General features: G+C 41.2%; 1 protein-coding gene across 1 annotated transcript; it reads left to right on the forward strand.

The window, feature by feature from the left end:
- Positions 1 to 1,487: 1,487 nt before the first annotated feature.
- LOC311501261 (homeobox protein Meis1-like) lies at positions 1,488 to 14,364 on the forward strand (the record flags this gene model as incomplete). Its single annotated transcript, XM_084562982.1, has 11 exons — positions 1,488 to 1,669; positions 2,467 to 2,608; positions 2,942 to 2,992; positions 4,516 to 4,566; positions 4,741 to 4,887; positions 5,351 to 5,462; positions 6,774 to 6,919; positions 9,517 to 9,593; positions 11,631 to 11,689; positions 13,994 to 14,083; positions 14,312 to 14,364. 11 exons carry the CDS (start codon positions 1,488 to 1,490, stop codon positions 14,362 to 14,364), a joined length of 1,110 nt encoding a protein of 369 aa, XP_084419108.1.
- Between the last annotated feature and the right edge of the window lie 5,813 nt (positions 14,365 to 20,177).

Genomic DNA, 20,177 nt, shown 5'->3' on the forward strand with positions numbered 1-20,177 from the left:
TCCATCTCCTCGTGGCTGCGTGTCTTCAAGTGACACACACACGCGCACACACTGTTCCTCTTGGAGACGTGATGGGGATCTGAACGCGCATCCACCGTCTCTGCGTCACTTCATCCCCCAGTTTAGGCGTCACCTGAATCGGACTGGGCCTCCGGACTGCTGTCGCTGCTTGAGCTGGTTTTTGCTCCAGTTCCCTGGAGCTGGAGACCGAGAGTAGGACAGCGTCTGGCCGGGCTGCTGCTGCCGCTGTCTTCGGTCGGTTCCCGTGGGGCCGCCGCGCTTCCGCTTCTCTCTGCGCGGGTTTCGTGCTTTTTTTCCCCCCCCTCAGACTCTGTTTGGGATAAAATCGGGATTAACCGACGCTCCGGTATCGAGAGCTGGATGTGTATTCTGTCCCGCAGGAGTCACCTGGAGTCCGGGAGGAGAGACGGGGCCGATGGCGCAACGGGTGCGTAAAAATCTGCGTTTGTGTGAAAAACAAGTTCAACAAAGAGAATGTGAGGAAAAGTTTTTCCTCCAGACACGAAACTAAGAGGAAACCAAGAAAACAAGTCTCATATTTGTTCTTCCGTTCCTTTGCTGTGTAAAATTAACCTGGAAACTTTTCTGAAAACAACCAAAAGGATCCAACTCTGAAATCAAATGTTCACTGAAAATAAAATAAATGAGGTCATTAAAAGGAAACGTTCACGATAAAATTACTTTGTTTGTTTTAATTTATGAGAAACGTTTGAGTTAAAAATTTAAATAAACATTTTTTCCTTTCATTATCTGATTTTTTTTTTCTGATAAAAATTAATGACGATGAAAATATCATAAATAAATATAATTGTAGAGACACAATGAGCCAGTCTAATACAAACTATTTTAAACAGATGTGGGACCAAAAACAATTAAAACACAAAAAAACTGAAACAAAAATACATTTTATTATCAAATTAGATCATTAAATAATACGTTATTTTAACTAAGAAATTATATTAAAATGTTTTAAAATTAGAATAAATGTTTTGTTCACAAATGACAACAGAAGGATATATTTATTTATTATATTATACCTAAATGTGTTGTTTTAAATTTACCAGGTTTATTTAAAAAAAAAAATACAACAAAAGTTTTTTTTTTTTTTTTTTACTTTATGGGAACTTAAAACACAAAACATATGAACATGAACATCAAAAACCCAACACAGATTATTGACAAAAAGGTAAAATATATGAACACATCTGTTTTCTATTGTTATTATTAGTAGTAGTAGTAGTGTCATTATTTATTGTTATTTATTGTTATTGTTAGTCGGAGTAGTAGTAGTATTTATTGATTATTATTAATATGCTAAATGTTATACTAAAAACGTTCAGTGAAGACAGTTTTTTCTCGTCCAGGTGTTCGTATTATTTTGTCCACATGTTAAAGCCGGTTTCTATTTTTCAGTCACGTATCAAGGATCTGTTTATTTCAGAGGTCAAAGGTCACTCATCTCCCTCATGTTTCTTCAGTTTGAGGACCTCGCTCACTACTACGGGCCGGACGGCTCGGCTGGAATCTATGGAGACCCTCCACACCACCTACACCACCGCCACGCTGGCCTCTACCCTCCACACCAGTACGCCCAGTCCACCGCCTCGGCTGGGGACGGCGTCAAGAGGGACAAAGACGCCATTTATGGGTACGAAGAGTTTCCTTAGCAACGAAGAAAGGTCCTGCATTCAATTTAGGAAAACTACTTTCCTTTATCCTCAATTCGACAAATGACATTTGAGAAAAACCTGAAAGCTAAAATGAATAACGATTATACTGAAGGTTTATAATAATAGTTTAACTCTTAACCCTGAAACCAGGTCTGAACGGGTTTTAACGATGGCTCGGTGTCCCCACTGATCTCCTGAAGCGATTCATTTAGAGATATTTCTGTTTTCAAGCTAAAACTATTGTTGTCCTTGGTTCCAGAGGTTTGTGGTAGCTCTTCTGTCTTCTCCCTGTAGTTTCCCATATTTCATGTTTTGTTGTTTTCTTCAAAATTGCTGATTATGATGAATGATTTGAAGGTTTGGCTTCAGTAAAATGTTGCTTTACGCACTCATACATCAGAAAAATGCATCCAGGAACCTTTTTCTTCTGGAGGATTCGTTTGTTGTTTAGTGCTTTTCTTATTTTAATTTAATCTAGGCGTGCACACGGGTTCATGTTCAGGTGGTCGGAGGTTAGTTGCTTTTATTTGTAAAGAAGTTAAAGTTCTGCTGAAATCATCCCTGAAAAAGAGGGAGAAAAACAAAACCAATGCACTGGAGGAGGGAGGTGGGCATCCTCAAACCAAAACCATCTGCTGGCGTAAAGACATCTGCTTCTGTGTTTTTATGGAATATTCATTAAATACACCTTTAACGTAGCTTATAGACGACATTCATAATGAGTAATGTAAAACATGCAGCAGGAACTTTCTGATCCTCTCGTGGTCTCCTGCAGACATCCATTATTCCCTCTGCTGGTGCTGATTTTTGAGAAATGTGAACTGGCGACCTGCACGCCGAGGGAGAGCGGCGAGGCCGGAGGAGACGTCTGCTCCTCGGACTCCTTCAGCGAGGACATCGGCGTCTTCTCCAAACAGGTAGACAGCAGAGGGACGACTCGTCTCAACTGAGGCAGGGGTTGGATTAATCCTGATTCATGCAGCACTGTGTCAGCATGTTTTGGAAAGAAAATTAAATCGAAAAAATGTCCTAGAAATAAATGTCTGCATAAAATATTCCTGGATTATTATTGTTGAGGCTTCAGGTTGAGTTGATCCCATTTATTCTGATTGTAACCTTCCTTCCTGCTATATATTGATAAGATAATGATATGATAAACAGCAAGTACTCAATCAAACACAAAATAAAGTTTGAATTAATTTGAGTCATGTTCAGTATGGACTAAATTCACAAGTTAATTGTTTGTGCAGATCCGGTCAGAGAAGCCTTTATTTTCATCAAACCCAGACATGGATAACTTGGTGAGTAGATTCAACTGTAACGTCATCATATTAATAGTTCAAGTATCCCTTGTTTTCTGCTCAATGAAGCTGGGAGATGGTTAGCCTGGAGAGCTAACACAATTTAATCCTTGAGGAAAAAAATCCTAAATAAAAGAAGAATAGCTCCAAAACTATCAGGTCCATAATCATGACCTGGTCTCTATGGATAAGTCAGACTTCAGAGAATGGATTCCCAGTGTCAGTAACATTGTGGCTGTTAATATGTCTAATTATTAATTAGTAATAAACTGAAATGTCTTGTAGGTTAGATAGTAGAAAACACCCTGATAGCAATGATATGCAGAGAGAATCCACTTAACTCATTAATAAGATAAGATAAGACGTGTTTATTAATCCCACGTATGGAAAATTTCCTTGTCACAGTAGCACGGAATTTGGCAAATATATATACAGAAAACAATGACGACTTCGACATGGTTAAAAAAAAAAAAAAAAGAGTTACCAAACAACACAATACAAATTTGAAAAATATATACAAAATAACAATGCTCTGAAAAATATATAGAGAAAAAAACTAGAAATATAAAGACATTCTGTATGTACAGTTTGCCAACGTTGGAATAAAACTCTACAAATAAATAATTGCTTAAACTATGAGATGGTGAGGTAGTGGTTTTGTGCAAACAGGCGGTGCAAAAGAGCGGATTTATTTGTGCAAAAAGTTCTTATTTACTCAGGCTGGTGTTGTACAGCCTGATGGCAGTTGGGATGAATGACCTGTGGTAGCATTCCTTCTTGCAGCGTGGATGCAGCAGTCTGCTGCTGAAGGAGCTGCTCAGGTCTGAAACAGTCTGATGCAGTGGGTGAGAGGGGTTGTCCATGATTGATGTCAGCTTGGCAAACATTCTCCTCTCTCCCACCTCCTGGATGGAGTCCACAGAGCAGTCCAGGACAGAGCCGGCCCGTCTGACCAGTTTGTTCAGTCTCTTCCTGTCCCTCTCTGAGCTCCCACTGCTCCAGCAGACCACTGCATAGAGGATGGCAGAAGCCACCACAGAGTCATAATAATCAACATTTTGACTAGAACTGGACCATGTGTTTATAGAAATACCACAAAGCAAACATATTCTACAAAGGTTTTAAATAAACAGAACCAGGCCGACTGTCCATTTGAACATTTGGATAAAACCAAAGTACCCAAAGTGTGCCACATTGGGTTTTTGGGTTTTCTCTTGACAGAGGATCTGGCTACAAAATACGACTGATTCCCACTACAGGAGGCAATGTATGCACAATTCAACCATTGGATATTTTATTTAGCGTGTACATCATCAAATTCTACGATTGTGCACATTATAGAATCCATAAAAATATCAATATTTCCTCCATATGGCTGTTGTTTACACACGTAACTCAAAGCTTCCTAGCCTCCCAGCTAACAGTAGTCCTTCCAGTTTGCCTCCATCATATGCTAAGTGGGATGATATTATTTAATACCAAACATTAACGTGCTAATGAATGTTAACGAATTTCCTCTACAGATGATTCAAGCGATACAGGTGCTGCGTTTCCACCTGCTGGAGCTGGAGAAGGTCAGAGAAACACCATCAGAATATCTGATTATTTTTTTATTTGTCAGACTTAAATCTACGAACATCTGCTATTTAAGATAAAAGACCAGGATCAGTTCTGTGCTAAACCACACGTGATGTGTTTATAGTTCTCTATGACTGTTAGATTCCTGTAATGATTAATTTTATCTCCAGGTTCACGAGCTCTGTGATAATTTCTGCCATCGATACATCAGCTGTCTGAAAGGGAAAATGCCGCTTGATCTGGTTATAGACGACAAAGACGAAAACAGGTTGGACAGCGAGGACTTTGTGAGGTTGTCAGAGAACAATGTGGACCAGGTGAGCTGTGATTTTAGCTGCGTCCTCTTAATGTCGATACTTGAGGAAATGTCAAAAAGACTCCGGACATCGCCAAAGAACAGCATACCTATGGTGAAGCATGGTGGTAGCAGCATCATTCTTTGGGGTTGCTGGTGTATGGATGGAGCTAGCTCTTCTTCTATTGGAAAAGAAAATAGTGGATCCCATTGGCTGAGATTAGTCAAACTTGGATTGGTACCGTCTACTTCAAGTCTCCAAAGATTTTTTTCTCCTATCCTCACAACAACTCTCTGAGTTTCATCAACATTCATGGTCTCTTGTTGATACATCACTGATCATCTCCTCCTGAGTGGCCGAACCTTGAGGATAAAAAAACCAAATAACCCAGAAACCGTTTGATTTAATTAAAACATGAAAAATAAATCCCACTTTGTTTCTGGGAGTGAACAAATCATGTGTTCTTTTTCTTCATTCTTCACAGATTTCGTGGAGCAGAGATCACGATGACTCGGCGTCGATCAGGTCGGCCGGGACGCCAGGACCGTCCAGCTTAGGACACACATCTCACAGCGGAGATAACAGCAGTGAACAAGGTACATGTAAACATTTTACATCAAAAGACACATTTGTATTGGCCCTTAGAGCAGCTCTGAATCAGAGTGCAATGCCGCAGACTGCCACTAGGCTGCTTCTAAAAACTTTCATTGTAAATGTCAGTTTTTATAAATGTTATTGTTGAAGATTAAATAATAAACACTCGTCCCACAGACGTCCTGACCGAAAGGTTAAAAAACAGGTGTCCTGAAAAGATTTTATAATTTTTTTGTTGGGTTATTTGTTTTGCAATACCACAGCTGGCCACCAGGACAGTGGGGCAGCAAGGCTGAGTGGTGGTGGCACTGTGTTTTCTTATGTCCAGATCAGGAAGTGATGCCGCACTTCTGTAGTTTTGTTTTTGCATATTCTTCTGTGCTGAAGGAAGATTGAGCAGGCTTTCTGTATACCTTTATACCTCACTACGTCCATTTTTTCTTTCTTTCATTCACTTTGTAGAAGGATGGAAACCAAATATAGAGCAGCACCCAAGTAGCAAGCATTACAACTACATTTTATTAACAAACTCTGGCTCAGGCCTCCACTAGCAAGAGAGAAATGGTCTGTAGTGGAAATGTGGTGGGAAATAAAGTTTCTTGCCTTCGATGACTCTCCTCCCGCAGACCAGGGACAATGAAATGTTTTAGAAGCAGTTCTTAGAAAACGAGGAGGCGGTGGGCGATAACAAATCCACATTCTGATTCTGTTTGGAGGTCGTTACGAGGCCAAGTTGTCACAAACCATTAGCAGGTTGTGTTGGACCTCTTTTTCTTCAGGAGGAGCGTGTTGGAGGCGGTGGAGGTGTTTTGAGGTGTGGTGTAAATCATCCTTGAGGAGCTGGCGGTTCGTCCTAATGAGGCTTAGAGCTTGTTTATGGAGTTTCGCATAATTTTTATGACTATTTCCACGTCGCCACAGACTTGCCCCGGTCATCGTCCTCAGCCTCACCTCGGCCTGGCACCAATAAAAACACTGAGGAGAAAATAAGCCTCATTAAACTGGCACAGAGAGAGCATTGAGAGCAGCTGTTTAGAGGCGGCACGTGACTTAAAGGCCACTGGTTTGAACCCTGTTAGATGTTTTATAAAAATGTTTTACTCTGGTTTTTAGTGACATTGCATTAGTTGTCATGTTTAATCTACAAACACTTTTTGATTTATCTTTGTTTGTCACAAAGACATGTTGTTATTATATATGGGGGATTAATCTGGTGTTTAAATACTGTCTATCTGCTCAAGTCTATCATATCTTAAGGCTGCTTTAGTTACATTGGCATCTTTGTGGTGTTGTAACCCTCTTGTGTCGACCAGGTGATTGTCTGGATAATGACGCAGCGTCTCTGAGCACTGGCGACGACGACGACCCTGAAAGGGACAAACTAGCCAACAAGAAGAGAGGCATCTTCCCCAAAGTGGCCACCAACATCCTGAGAGCCTGGCTGTTCCAGCACCTGACGGTAAGAATAACAGAAGAAGAAGAGCGGCGGTTCTGGTGGTAAAGTTTCCTCAGTGCTGGAATCAGTCCTTTCTCTCTGAGCATATTTGCTCCAGGTGGGGTAAACATCAGGTGAGGAAATACCAGGAGGGACAGAAACATGGAGGTAGAAAAACAAGATGAACCAAGATGGTATCCATGTGGGCAGCAAAGTTGGACATCTTGGCCGTCTTCTGCTCTAGACATTCAGGACTGGACACAAAAATGACTCTGACACAAAAGCTTCTCAACAAACAAAAGTTTTATTTTTTTTTTCCTACATTTTTTTCAGCTCTGCTCTTGTTTGATCTTCTTCCATCCGTCCATTTTAACATCACATAGACCTACTTGTCCGCCTTCCACCCTGGGGTTGTTATCAATATATCAATACGGGGCAATGACCTCTGCTGTTGTCCAGGTATTTCACATCTGGTCTATTCACAGATCAGAAGAAGACGGTAGCTAACAAATACGACTGGTGACCGCATGCCTCACTTCTGATCCAAGCAGAACTAATTTGGACCAATGGGAGCAACTGATCCAGTTGATTGACTCAAACACAGAGTTCCCCAAATGTTTACCTGAAGGAAACACTGTCCACCTCTTTGGTTCCTACCATCAGATCCACCATGATGATAGAGGCAAGAAGAATGAAGATGAAGGTTTCTATGGCAACCAGAGCCTGGGACGTCCAAATGAGAAGTCTTTAGAACTACACTACAATGCTCAAAACTACAGTGAACGCTGACCTGGAAACCAGACAATCATCTCTACCTACTGTGGAGGAACGTCAACAGGAACGTCTCTGCTGGGAACTGATTCTACTCCAGGCCAATCAGATCGTCTGGACGGGGCTTAATGTGGTGATAGACAGAAGAGTAACAGTAGTCGTACACGTCATCTGAGTTAGTTTGAATGCCTCTGATTGGTTGGAGGACTATCCAGTTTATGCAGAGATACTTTTCTCTCCATATATGTGGACTGTAAGTTTCTCTTAGGGTCATGATCTACTTGAGGTAACATATCTGTAAACTGACTGAATTTAACGTCTGATGTTGCATTCTAAATGTTACTGTTAATAGACTCAGTCAATATCTGAATATTTAAAATAGAATGAGACGACTTGATGAAGAGGAGATTGTTTCCAGGTGAATTATTATATACCTTTGCTTATTTTTAATTTTTTTGGTGTCAGAAAGATCAGAACAAAGTCAGCTCTATATTCTTATTCTTGATCTTATCATCACTCAGTTTTTAGTTTAACATGACTTTCGAGGGTGATTCACGTGTTTCGGCTGAGGCCTGTAGAACCACCTGCCCTCCCCACCGGCCTTCAATCACGGACTGGCTAAACTGGCTCCAGCTCTTTGCTCTATTTATTTATAGGTTGATGTTAGCTGGTTTAGGTTAATGCTACCTCCAGATCCATCATGCCTTGGAGCATCATGGGTGACTCCAGATGGAGTTGATGCCGTTGGCAGTATTTTCTTTTGGATTATAAGAAGAGCTACCTCCGTCCATAAATATAGACATATTTTTAAGTTCTGAGCCTGGGACGTCCACTAGAGAACAACTGTCGGAGAATCACTGTACATGAGGACTTTGCTGTTGTTCTCTCCAGGTTCACACAGATGTAGCAGAGTATTTACCTGGATTTCATCCTCAAAAGACCAGTTCAGGGTTGTGGTTCCTGACCTCTTTCAATGAAAAATTATTTCCTGATTCAGCTACAACACTTTTACCACTTTGAGGTTAAAAAAAAAAAAAAAGCCACCTGATTTAAAACATTACAGGAAGTCTGCAGTCGCTCTAATCAGCCCTGATGCTCTCCATCTCCTGCCTGGTTCTGAGTTAAAGCCTACGTGATCAGACGGTGGAGGAAGGCTGTGCTCTGGCTCCCTCATCCCGCAGAAAAAACATCATCCATTACCTCTGTGACAGGACCCCTGAGGGCCTGGGTCGCCTTTAATGAACTCTCACCCCACCCCTTCAACCCCACATCCACCCACATGTACTCAGAATGAGTCGCTCCGAAAATGAAGCAAAGAGGCAATGGACGGATAGAAAGAGATTTTCTAACTACCACACACTTTAAATTAGTTTATTGGGACGCTGAACAACATTTCCCCGACTTCACAGTTTCACATCTGAAAACTATGAGTGGTTAAAGGTGTCTCGCACCTCCGCTGCCTCCAGTTTTATTCTCTTTATAAAGTTATCATTCAAGATTTGAGAGCTTCAGGCTGTTTATGAATATGGAACATTTGTCTCTGATAAAATCTTTAGTGAACAGCTAAAGTGCCTCCCTAAAGAAGGCTGCAACTCCAAGGCTCAAAACCGCTTTATTAAAATACAGTTGATAACAGTGAGACATCAGAGCAGAGTCCAGATTAACAAATATTACAAGTCTGAACTCACTCAGAGGACGAGACTCTCACAACTTGCCTTCCTTCTCTAATTGGCTTTCCACTTTGTTAACAGTGATTAGTCGCACTTTTAACTCAGCAACAACAACAACAACAGGAGAAACAAACTGCTGGTGCTGTTTTACAGACATCTCTGTGTTTTGTCCCACTGCAGCACCCGTACCCATCGGAGGATCAGAAGAAGCAGCTGGCTCAGGACACCGGCCTCACCATCCTGCAGGTCAACAACTGGTGAGTGTCGATGGCATCGGCGTCGGCCCCCTCAGGCCCCGAGGTTAATTAACTTGAATGATTAATTCCTGTGGGTTTTCTCCAAACACAGTCACCGAGGGCAGGAGGCTCTTAATTGGGGAGTTAATTGGGAGTTAGAGACCTGAAGGATGTTTACAGAAACACAACCCTTAACGAGCGAGTTTTATCGTTGGGATCACATCGTTAACTAATGCTCTAATGGGATTAGAGACCTGGGGCGTCTGGAGGCCAAATATTAGTCATGTTGTGGTAGTTTCAGTAGGAATAGAATAACAACAAAATCAATCAAAGTGAGGTTTGGAGTTCCTCAAGGATCAATTCAGGATCCTCTTTTCTTCTAAGTTTTCATGTCTGTTCTTGTTCGACGTTTTGATAAGTACTTTAACCACCCCCAAATCTATTTCTACCCGCAATAGAAAAGTTCAAACCCATCCAATCTGGAGCTATGCTGATGATGCATGTTAAAAACATAAACACACAAAACAGAGTCTTTTAAGGCAATTAAGACAATGCGGGGAAAATAGAAGTTTAAGCGGCACTTTCTCAGCTGTCGTGATTTGTCGACACGTAAAATCACTCGAGATGACACGTTAAACTGCTGTCAGGTCTTCAGGACGTCTTTACACAGTCAAGTGTGGGTGGTTGGAGGTGTGGTTTCATGGCAGCAACAGCTGGACTGGTTTATTCAAACGCACCCAGTTTGGTGGTGGTGGAGGTGGTTGTTGAGGGGGGCAGGTTGCTGACCTCAGAATGACTCGCTTGGTGGGCGGAGCTTAGTGTCAGTTTTACTGGGTATGAGTCTATGTGTGAGTTTGGTGATTGCGTAGTTCTTTGTGTGAAACATCGTACCTGGTCAACGTAAATACTGTAAGTAGCTGGAAATGGGTTGCTGTGGAGACGAAGCTAACATATGTGAACTTCCTGTTGAAAAGCAAATTATTAAGGCATTAAATTCAAGGGCTGAGTCAACATGATGTTATTAGGCTACTGTCACAGTAACAGCTTTGCAGATGAAGATGAACTTAAGGTTGGAGATGATGATGAGGAGGAGGAGGAAGAGAAGGAGGAGGAGGAGGAGGAGGAGGGCGAATCGGAGGAATATATGTAACAACCCATGTTTATTTCTAAACTTAAATAATGGTAAAAATAAGTAAGGTAATACTTTGGTAATATAAGGTAATACGCTGTTCTGTGTCCTGCTGAATCTTCTCCCGATAACTTGCGTCAGTCCTGTATTAGCCCTCCTCCCCAAACCTTTTTCACTAACTTAAAGGTCTGCTGTGGCTTTTGTTTTTCTGAAAAGGAATCTTTTTTTTTTCCTTTACCCCCTCTCCGTTCCTCATGTTGAACTGGAACTGTCCCACTCAGGGGTGAGGAGGTGGGGTGAGGGAGCAAGAGGACATAAATCAAGTGGGAAACCACCGAGCTTTCACTCGGGGGTGGGTCAGGAGGGGTCGGCAGTGGATTCTGAGGCCTTCAAGCTGAGGAACACCAGTCCTCTGCCGAGGGGAGGCGGTGAGGCCAAGAGTGGGTACGGGAGGAGTTTTTGGGGTCATAGGTCATGCATACCAGGATGATGGCTTTGAAGACTATATTTCGAAGCAGGCATGTATGACTGCATCCCCCTGAAGATCCAACTCCTTCTACAAAGTCCTCCTCCTTCAGTTAGCATCTGCAGCTAACACTTGGTTTGTATTAACCTTCATCACCTGTGAAAAGAAAATTCAAACACAAAACGAGCTTCAGCGTTACAGAAATATGACTAAACTGCTTGTTGCCTAGCTCCTTTAATTTGTAATTAAACCCTAACCCTAACCCTTGAATCCAAGTTCCTAAACTGAGGGATTATCTTAACTCAGCTTCACTGCTTTAACAGCTAAACTAACTTTTTACGATGGTTTTAGTGATTACAGTGCTTTTGTCGCTGCTACTGTGGATTCAGTCGTTTCTCTGGCTTCTTGCTCCACAGTACCCAATCACAATCTGCCTCTTCCCATCTCCTCTCTTGTGTTTCAGGTTCATCAATGCGAGGCGGCGAATTGTTCAGCCGATGATTGACCAGTCCAACAGAGCAGGTAGGGTTTCTTTTAGATGTTTGAGTTGTATGCAGGAACAAATAGCTTTAATGTTATTGTTCTGTCGTGTACAACAACATCTTAGTGGTTTTATTCCTTCCTGCTGCAGCTGCCATGTCTTGCTGTGATTAGTATGTCGAGTTACTCTGTAACACAAGTTCATGAGGAGGTTCTGCAACAGCTTCACTAAAATGTAAACATTTGTGTCCTCTGGAATTTAAATCTAGAGAATAGCTCCTTGCACATCTGAAGGGATTATCTGGTCGCCCATGTCTTTGTAGCACAGTTACAGTTGGTCTCTAGTGGGTGTCTCCGGTTGCCTAGGTAACCATCTTGTGTATTTCCCAGTTAATAGTGTGCCCTGCTCTATCTCCACCATTTACAAAGATATGATGGATTGTAGACTGCACCTTTTTAAATTTATCTCCATTATGGATTCAGACGCTAACTATGCTAATGATTTGCTAACTACTGATTGATGACTTTTTCCCCCACAGAGCTAACACGCTAGCTAGTTAATGACATTACTTCACTGACAATCTCACTAATCTGTGGTCTAACTTCAGAAACTCCAGAGATCCCTCAGATCCTTTAGATTCAGTTAACAGCCCAACTAATCATTTAGTAGCTTCCAAACAGTAAAACGCTTATTTAGATGTTTTTATGGAACCGTGCCATGGAATGGTTGTCATTGGCAACTGTCAATGATGTCACATCCTGATTTTTATAGTGTCAGTAACATCAGCATCATATTAACTAGTTAAAGTGACTAAAACCATCTTTGAAAAAATCCATTGACAGGCAGCCACTAGGAGGAGCTCCACATGCTTTGGCTTCATTTTAGAGAGAGGCTGTCATTGGAACCAAAGTGGTGGAAAATGTTTGGAAGTCAACTGCATCAAATTAGTTCCACTTGGTACCGCCCATCAACATTACATCAACATTCAATGTCTCTGGTCGACACATAGCTGATGGTCTCTTCCCGTGTGGACGAACCTTCATACGTAATTCTCAAGTTTTTAATTTAATCAAATGCAAAATCAAAGAATTGGCAGAATTACCGACAAAATACCGACAAAAAAGGGTGTTTTTTTCTATAATTTGATGTATGTGGAAAACCTTCTTGGCAGTTTGTGATTCTTCCACCTGGCATATTAATTCCAGACAGCTTTTTGAAATTAGGAACAGACGTCAATTAAGTCAATGAAGAAGTGGACTGACTTGGCAGCAGCTAAACATGCTGCCTATTTGGTCTTCTGGTCTCCGGGCTCCTCGATGTGTTAAAGCCAATAGATAGGCTTAAACTCCAGGACTGAATGGCCTCTAAACCCCAGCAGGATTATCTCCAGCCAGACAAAGATGCTAATAGCCTTGAATGACCAGCACCATTCAGCATTTTAACCGGGGATTAAAACCAGTTGGAGCCCCGGTTGAAGTGGGGCTTAAGCGACGTTAGCCTTTTGACCCCTCAGCTTTGTCAGCATTAACCCGAGGCCTGACTTCCACACAAAGGCTCGAATATGCAGCTGAATGACAGCGATTAGAAACTGTTTAAGACTTGCGGAAAACTTCCTTCGCATCTTCTGAAGATGAAATGTCATTAAGCCACTTTCCCCGCTAGGACGTTTCATTTTATGTGTTCTCATCATTGATTAATGACGCCTCCCTAGAGATTAAATGCATCATAAACAAGTGCAGAGAAAAACATGAGGAAGTCTGAACATAAGTGACACGATTACTGCAGTATTTTCTGCAGTCGTTTCTAAATCCACTTTGCTTTGGAACAAGCTGCAAAGTCTCTCTCTTGCGGAAAGCACAGATTCACACACGGTCTACTGATATTGAATGGTTGAAATGAGGTTCTAGTTTAGATTTCCTTCTTCTTTAGTTAGTTAGCAGCTCCAAGGTTAGAATCTTTTAAAAGGCTCTCAATTTCAATTACCAGTGGACAGACGTAATTTATTCATGTGATTATTTCTACTAGTGGTTGAATGAATAGGTTAAACTCCTCTTCCACAGATCAGCCCTGTTGAGTAGGTGGTCTTTAATGCGACCCAGGACTCATTGTGTGTTCACACTACCAAAGGAAGGAGGTCACATGTGTCCCAGACCACCTCCTTTTCTTTTATAAATTATTTTTGTAGCGTTAATTCTAACTCCTGCTCTGTCAACTCAGTTTACCTTAGCTCAGAAATAGTCCCATCGTATTCACACTGAAAACCAAAAACACACTCAGTAGGACGACGTGGAGGCAGCGTCTTCCACCTCAGTGTTGATAATTAAAAAGAGTCCGTCTGTCCACAGGGAGCCAGGCGGGACCGTACGGCCCAGATGGTCAGCCAATGGGAGGCTTCGTCATGGATGGACAGACACACATGGGAATCAGACCAACGGGTAAGCACACAACACAAAGAAGCCAAACCTTTATCCTTTAAACCTGCATGCAGCATTTAAATTTGTAAATTTTGTTTTTCAGAAAAAATCCGCAGAACTTGATTTTTATTTTTTTCTTGGCAACATTATGTCCTCGTCTCGTCTCCTGCAGTTTGTGTCCACTGATGCTTCCATATCATTTCAGCCGAATAGTTGGTTTGCGACACCGATTCTGTGTGTGTTCCACAGGCCCACTGGGCGGTGTCGGGGTGGGGATGGAGGGACAGTGGCAATACTTGTAGCACCGCCCCCTCCACCCTGCAGCCAGAGGAGCTGCCCGGCGTCCCAAGAAAACACAGTGAGTAGCTCAATTCAGAAAACAGCTCAGACAGGTCGTTTATATGCCTCGTTAATCCCATATTTAAAAATATTCACAACATAATTCTATGTTAGTGAGGATGCATAGAAAGTCTTATTTCATTCATCGTCAAGGATGCGTCGAGGGTCATGGATCAGTGGAAAGTTGGACTGGAGTATCTCTGTTGGGAACTCATTATACTCTGGGCCAATCAAATAATTAGAATTACGTCTGGCTATGACAAGCTAACCGATTAATTTTGTGTTCCTTCTGTTAAATTCTAAGCGAAGAAGTGCTGGGTAGAGTCAGGTGACGGTACTTCCTATATGGCTCCAACGTGGACATAATCCACACATATAAATATAAGAACACAAAATTCACACGCCAGCAAAAATCTCCATTATCCAGAGTGATTTAATTCTCAGGCTGACGATCTAAACCTCAGACAGCATCCTCTCTGCTCCTCCTCACTAATTAAAGCCAGCTCCCTCTGACTTAAAGGTCAATTAATCCTCTGAGATCCTCTAACGAACTGATCATTAGTGAGAGACGCTCTCATCTCCTTATTTGATTACACAGAGTCCAATTACTCCCTAAGCAGTTTTTATTATTAAGCAGCAGCAGGAAGAAGAGGAGGAGGAGGGCAGCGAACGCACCATGGGGAGAGATTAGGTCGACATTTGTGAGTAGAAGCGAAGTGTGAAGGAGGATGGAGTGTTTACAACCAGAACACACAGACAAGTCTTTGTGGGTGAACATGAATCTAACGTTAACCCTAAAACACAAATCATTCGAACAGAACTTTCTACGAAACTCAAACTGGGGACTAGACAATACGTTAAAACATCACGGCAGACCATATTAGACGTACGCTGACTGGCCTGAGCTGTTGATTCAACTGCGTTTTCATTGTAGTGGCTGTGGTTCGTAGAACTATTGAATCGTGGCTTGTTCCAAAATGTGTATCAACTCCCCAAGTCAGTCCAGTTTAACAGCACCGCAAACTACATCCTCCAAAATGACCATCCAGTTGGATCACCACCTTTCTGGTGCTGTTTCTTCTCTAAGCAACTCAACTTAGATTAGAATGACTTCACTGGTGTACCTAATGAACTGGACAGAGAGTGTAAAGGTTTCTCTGTCCCGGTTACCAATGATAACAAATGTTCCTCTGGTTCATGGTGAGATTGACTGCTAGGCTCAGTGTCCATGTCCATTCATTGTCACTTCAAACTGCTCATTAGCATTAGCAGCGAGGTGGCGATTCCCTCTGTTGTTTCCTGTTTCCTGTCTGGTTGCCATGGAGAACACAAACACACTGAGGGCATGTTCATACCCTGCATTAAGATCTGGGCGTAAAAGACAGGTGTGCAAACCTCCGAGATGCGCCGAGATCACATTTGGAGGTGGTCTTGGTGTCATGTGTCAACATTTGACCTCATCCCTTTGCTAGTGTGAACTCAACGAGTCCTGAGTCACATTAAAGACTGCCTATACTCAGCGGGGGTGCTCCTGCATCAGCGGAGTTTTGATTCATTCATCAGAAAAAACTAAACAAAACACAACCTCTATTATAAATGATCACCTGAAAAGGACAAAGCACTCTAAGTGATGAGAGCCTTTTAAAATATTCTCTCCTTGTAGCTGTTAACAAACTACAAGTAAATAAGTCTAAGTAAGAATTAACAAATTAAAGTGTTCTAATGCGCCTCAGATGATTTTGGGATTTGCATACAGAGCATGAAACTGAGACTAGATCTGGAGACGCATGTTAATGCCAGGCCTGAACACATGTACCTAAAGCTGGTCACTTATGATCGGATCGCCCAGATAGGATCTTAATACAAGGTCTGAACAGGCCCTGATTAACTGACTCGTTCCTTTTGACGTCAGAAGATCTCAGACCGAAAGGAATGTTTTATCCACTTTAGCTGATAATGCTATGTTAGCTTAGCTTGTTAGTTTCTACTGGTTGTAATTTGTGAATGAGTTTATTTCTTAAAAAAAAAAAAAAGTAAAGCCTTGCGTTACATTTCTAGTTGTAGTGTTTCCCTGGTGTTTCCTCTGCAGGACTCTGATCAGCAGGTCTGCAGACCTCCCTGGTTGACGTGGAGAAGGTCCATCCCCTCAGCTCCTTACCTGTCTTGGCGTCTTCCTCGCCTGATGAGGGAACATGTGAGGACACCGTCTCACTCAGCATGAACTAAGAAACAAAGAGAAGGCGAGGACTTGGAGAACGTGGAGGACAATACAGTAGTCCTGAGTGTACGTTTTGATAGACTCTGAGTGACGTGAAGCAGCAACGAGCCTAGACAAGAGCTCTGCTGCTGCTTTTTGCTTTACAAACTGTTTCAATGGAAAAAGACTGTTTCTCTTTTCACAATGCGTTTGGCTTTTTTGTAGACTTCTATTGTCCCTCGAGCCTCACAGATCAGAGACAACACTCCTCCTCTTGATTCAGGAGTGGTTTATTGACAGCTGCTGCTTTCAGATGTTCAGAATTACTGTTGGATAAAATATGAAGTTCTGTTCTTGACGTAGTTCTACTGCCTTTCAGGTGCCTTCAGGTCAACATTTGACAATGTTTGACAAAACTGTGATGTTTTATTCTTCAAAGCAGAAGTTTTTTTTGTATGTAATTTGTTCAAATAAACCGCCACCCAGTTTGTTAAGACCCAAAGTTAAAGTAAAAAGCTCCATCTAGTGGTTGTGGTAATTATGACAGGATCAAAACAGGAGGTCAGGAGGCATAAAGTCAGTGTAGTGAGGAGGCTGGGGTGAATGGACGAGTCAACACTCAAACAAAATGACTGTTTTTCATATGAATTATAAAGAGATTCATAATTTCAGTCAGTTTTCATCCAGATGAATTAAGATTTGTTGCTTTACCAACTGAATATTTGGAGGACAGCATGGCAGATCTTTTCTATAAAGATTTTAAACAGAGCGGCCGTAAAAACACATTGATGCTGTGTTACCCCTGACCTCTCTTTGATTATTGCTGGAGAAGCTGTGCTACTGGTCTCATCAACCTGCCCAGTCTTTATGGCCTCTTATAGTCAATCATTAATTAATATTCATATTTATTCAGCTGAATTCATAGTAAATAATGAAGACATTAATATTTAAAAAATACTTAATTTGTGTTTTATTTATGCATTATCAATGGAATATCAAATGCACAAATGATAAACGGACCCTTAAAGGCCTTGCTCCACCTTATCTTAAAGACCTTTTAACATCATATCACCCAAATAAAACTCTTCACTTTCTTCTCTGTATACTGTATACCATGTTATTAACTGTGTGTCCCTCTCTCTCTTTTTCTGTCTCAAGCACTCTTTCATCCTGAAAGAGTGCTGAAAAATTGTATAAGAAACTGAGGAGTCAGCTTGAACATCCAGTAAATTGTTAATTGCATTTTTTTCTGCTTTTCAATTATACTAAAATTAAGATCTGAAAAAAATGATTTAAAGTAAAGAGATGATCTGCTGGCTGCAGAACTTGATGTTGCGGACACATCTTGCCTTTGGTTATGTTCTGTCTCATCTAAACCTAATGGCAGTGAGTGGTGTCTAGAATTCTCCAGAAAAGATCCTTAAAGCTATGTTTACATAATTAAATACATATAGACTTGTAGATTTGAATAATAACACTGAACACTGAACGGAAGGTGATCTACAAGTGTTTAAAAAGAGTACTGCAGTTACCCATAAACTAGGGTTTATAAAGAGGGTCCTAGGATGAGAGTCATTATTATTATTATTATTATTATTATTAAAACTATATTTTTCATTTCTATTTTTAAAAATGTACATGCCTGATGTCAAAGGCTGGAGGGAAGCAGCAAACACAATGAAGGCTTATCTTCAGGACGTGGGCTCATAATTTAATCTCTTTCTCCTGAAACCACATCTGGAATCCACTCTTTATGTGTTAAGGCAACTAGACGCACCTTCTGGACTGTCCTTGAGCTCCACTCAATGGAACAGAATAAAAACACAGAGTGAATGCATCAATACGTACATGGAATTCATACTGTAGGTCACAAATCAGTCATTTTTATTCATTTAATGTGATAATGTTCAAATTGTGTTTGTTTGATGCATTGAATAATATCCCTTGTTTGATAACACTGAAGAACACAGACTGAAGAATCTGTGATTTCTTTAGTCAGTTCAGAAAGCTTTTAGATTTATTCATAATGAAACATGATGGATATAACATCTTATTTTATCAGCCCCTGTGGAACCAGGTCCCAGTTTGAGTTCAGGAGGCAAACACACTCTCTACTTTGAAGGTTTCTGGCTCAGGTGACCATGAATCCACCCTTTTGTTCTACTTTTTATTTGTTGTTCTTCTTAATGTTCTATGAAAAACAGAAGTTATGAATGAGTCAAAGATGTTTGATATGCTGGAGAAATTTTATTTAAGCAGAGAATCAACAGAATAAAGTGATACAGAGTCATTCAAGAACACATTAAACTGTTTGATTCATTTGACTAATTGTAGGATCTATGATCCACGATAGTTTCACATGTTTGTAGATTAAAACCTCTCAGAAATCTCACTGATTAAAATCACCACTAAAATAATTAAACAGGAATATGTTTGATTCTTTTGCTCCTCAGTGAGCATGCTCAGCTCTGTTACCATGACAACTCTCAGCCATAATAACACAGGTATATGTCATAGTTGCTGCAGTTTCCTGAATTGAGGCTTTTTTCGATGACATCGACCCCGGCCCTCTTGAATGGCTCAATGAAACTGCTGCCAACGATCAGAGTGATATCTTTGATGGGGTTGCCACACTTGGGATCTTTCTTGTACCACAGGAACACTGGGTTTCCTCTGGTACCCTGGTTTAGATTCATGTTCACTGGTTGATAGCCCTGATGTTGAAACCTATCATACTCTTTATCATTGATGGAGATTTTCAGATCTGTGATGGCCCTCTGACTGTCAATGGTCTGACGGTACCAGATGAAGATGTTGGCTCCTCCTGCTGCACCTCTGTTGGTGTCTTCATCCACTCGGATGTACCCGTTCTTGAAGTAGTCTTCATCTCCTTCATAACCCTCAGTGGCATCAACATCACAGATGTACGTTTGTTTCTCTCTCTTCATCCACAGGTAGATCATATTTCCTCCAGCATCACGGTTCAGATCACAGGCCAGTCTCTCCCAACCGAATTTAAACTTCTGGGCTTGATCTTCTGTAGAGACATCAATGTGCACGATGGGAATATCATACTCTGTGGTACCTTTGTAGAACCACAGGTAGATGTAGTCTCCACATGCTCCAGCATTGAGATCTTTGTTGATCTTGGTGTAACCGTTGTCATTCAGACCCTTAGCCATTGCCTCATTGAATGAAAACTGAATCCTGGTGACTGGGCCACAGCTTCCTGTTTTGTACCAAAGGTAGATTTTGTTTCCTTCAACTCCTTTGTTCAGATCAACATCAATTCTCTTGAAGCCTTGTGCACGGAGCTGACTCTCGTCAGTTTCATTCAGAGACACACCAAGATCAGTGATGTACTTGGCCATTTTGGTTTCCTGCATCAAATTAAGTGAAAAGATTCATGAGTGAACACACAGTGATGTAAACGGCTTCTTCAGAGTGAAATCATGAAATAACAAACTAGACATGATTAGATTAAAACAGAAACACTGATATTTACTGGTACAGAGAAAATAAATCACTTATTCAAGATGGAACAATAATCACATAAATTCAAACAAATCCACACCACCT

The sequence above is a fragment of the Chelon labrosus genome (genome assembly GCF_963514085.1).
Source record: "Chelon labrosus genome assembly, chromosome: 2".
Taxonomy (NCBI): Eukaryota; Metazoa; Chordata; class Actinopteri; order Mugiliformes; family Mugilidae; genus Chelon; species Chelon labrosus.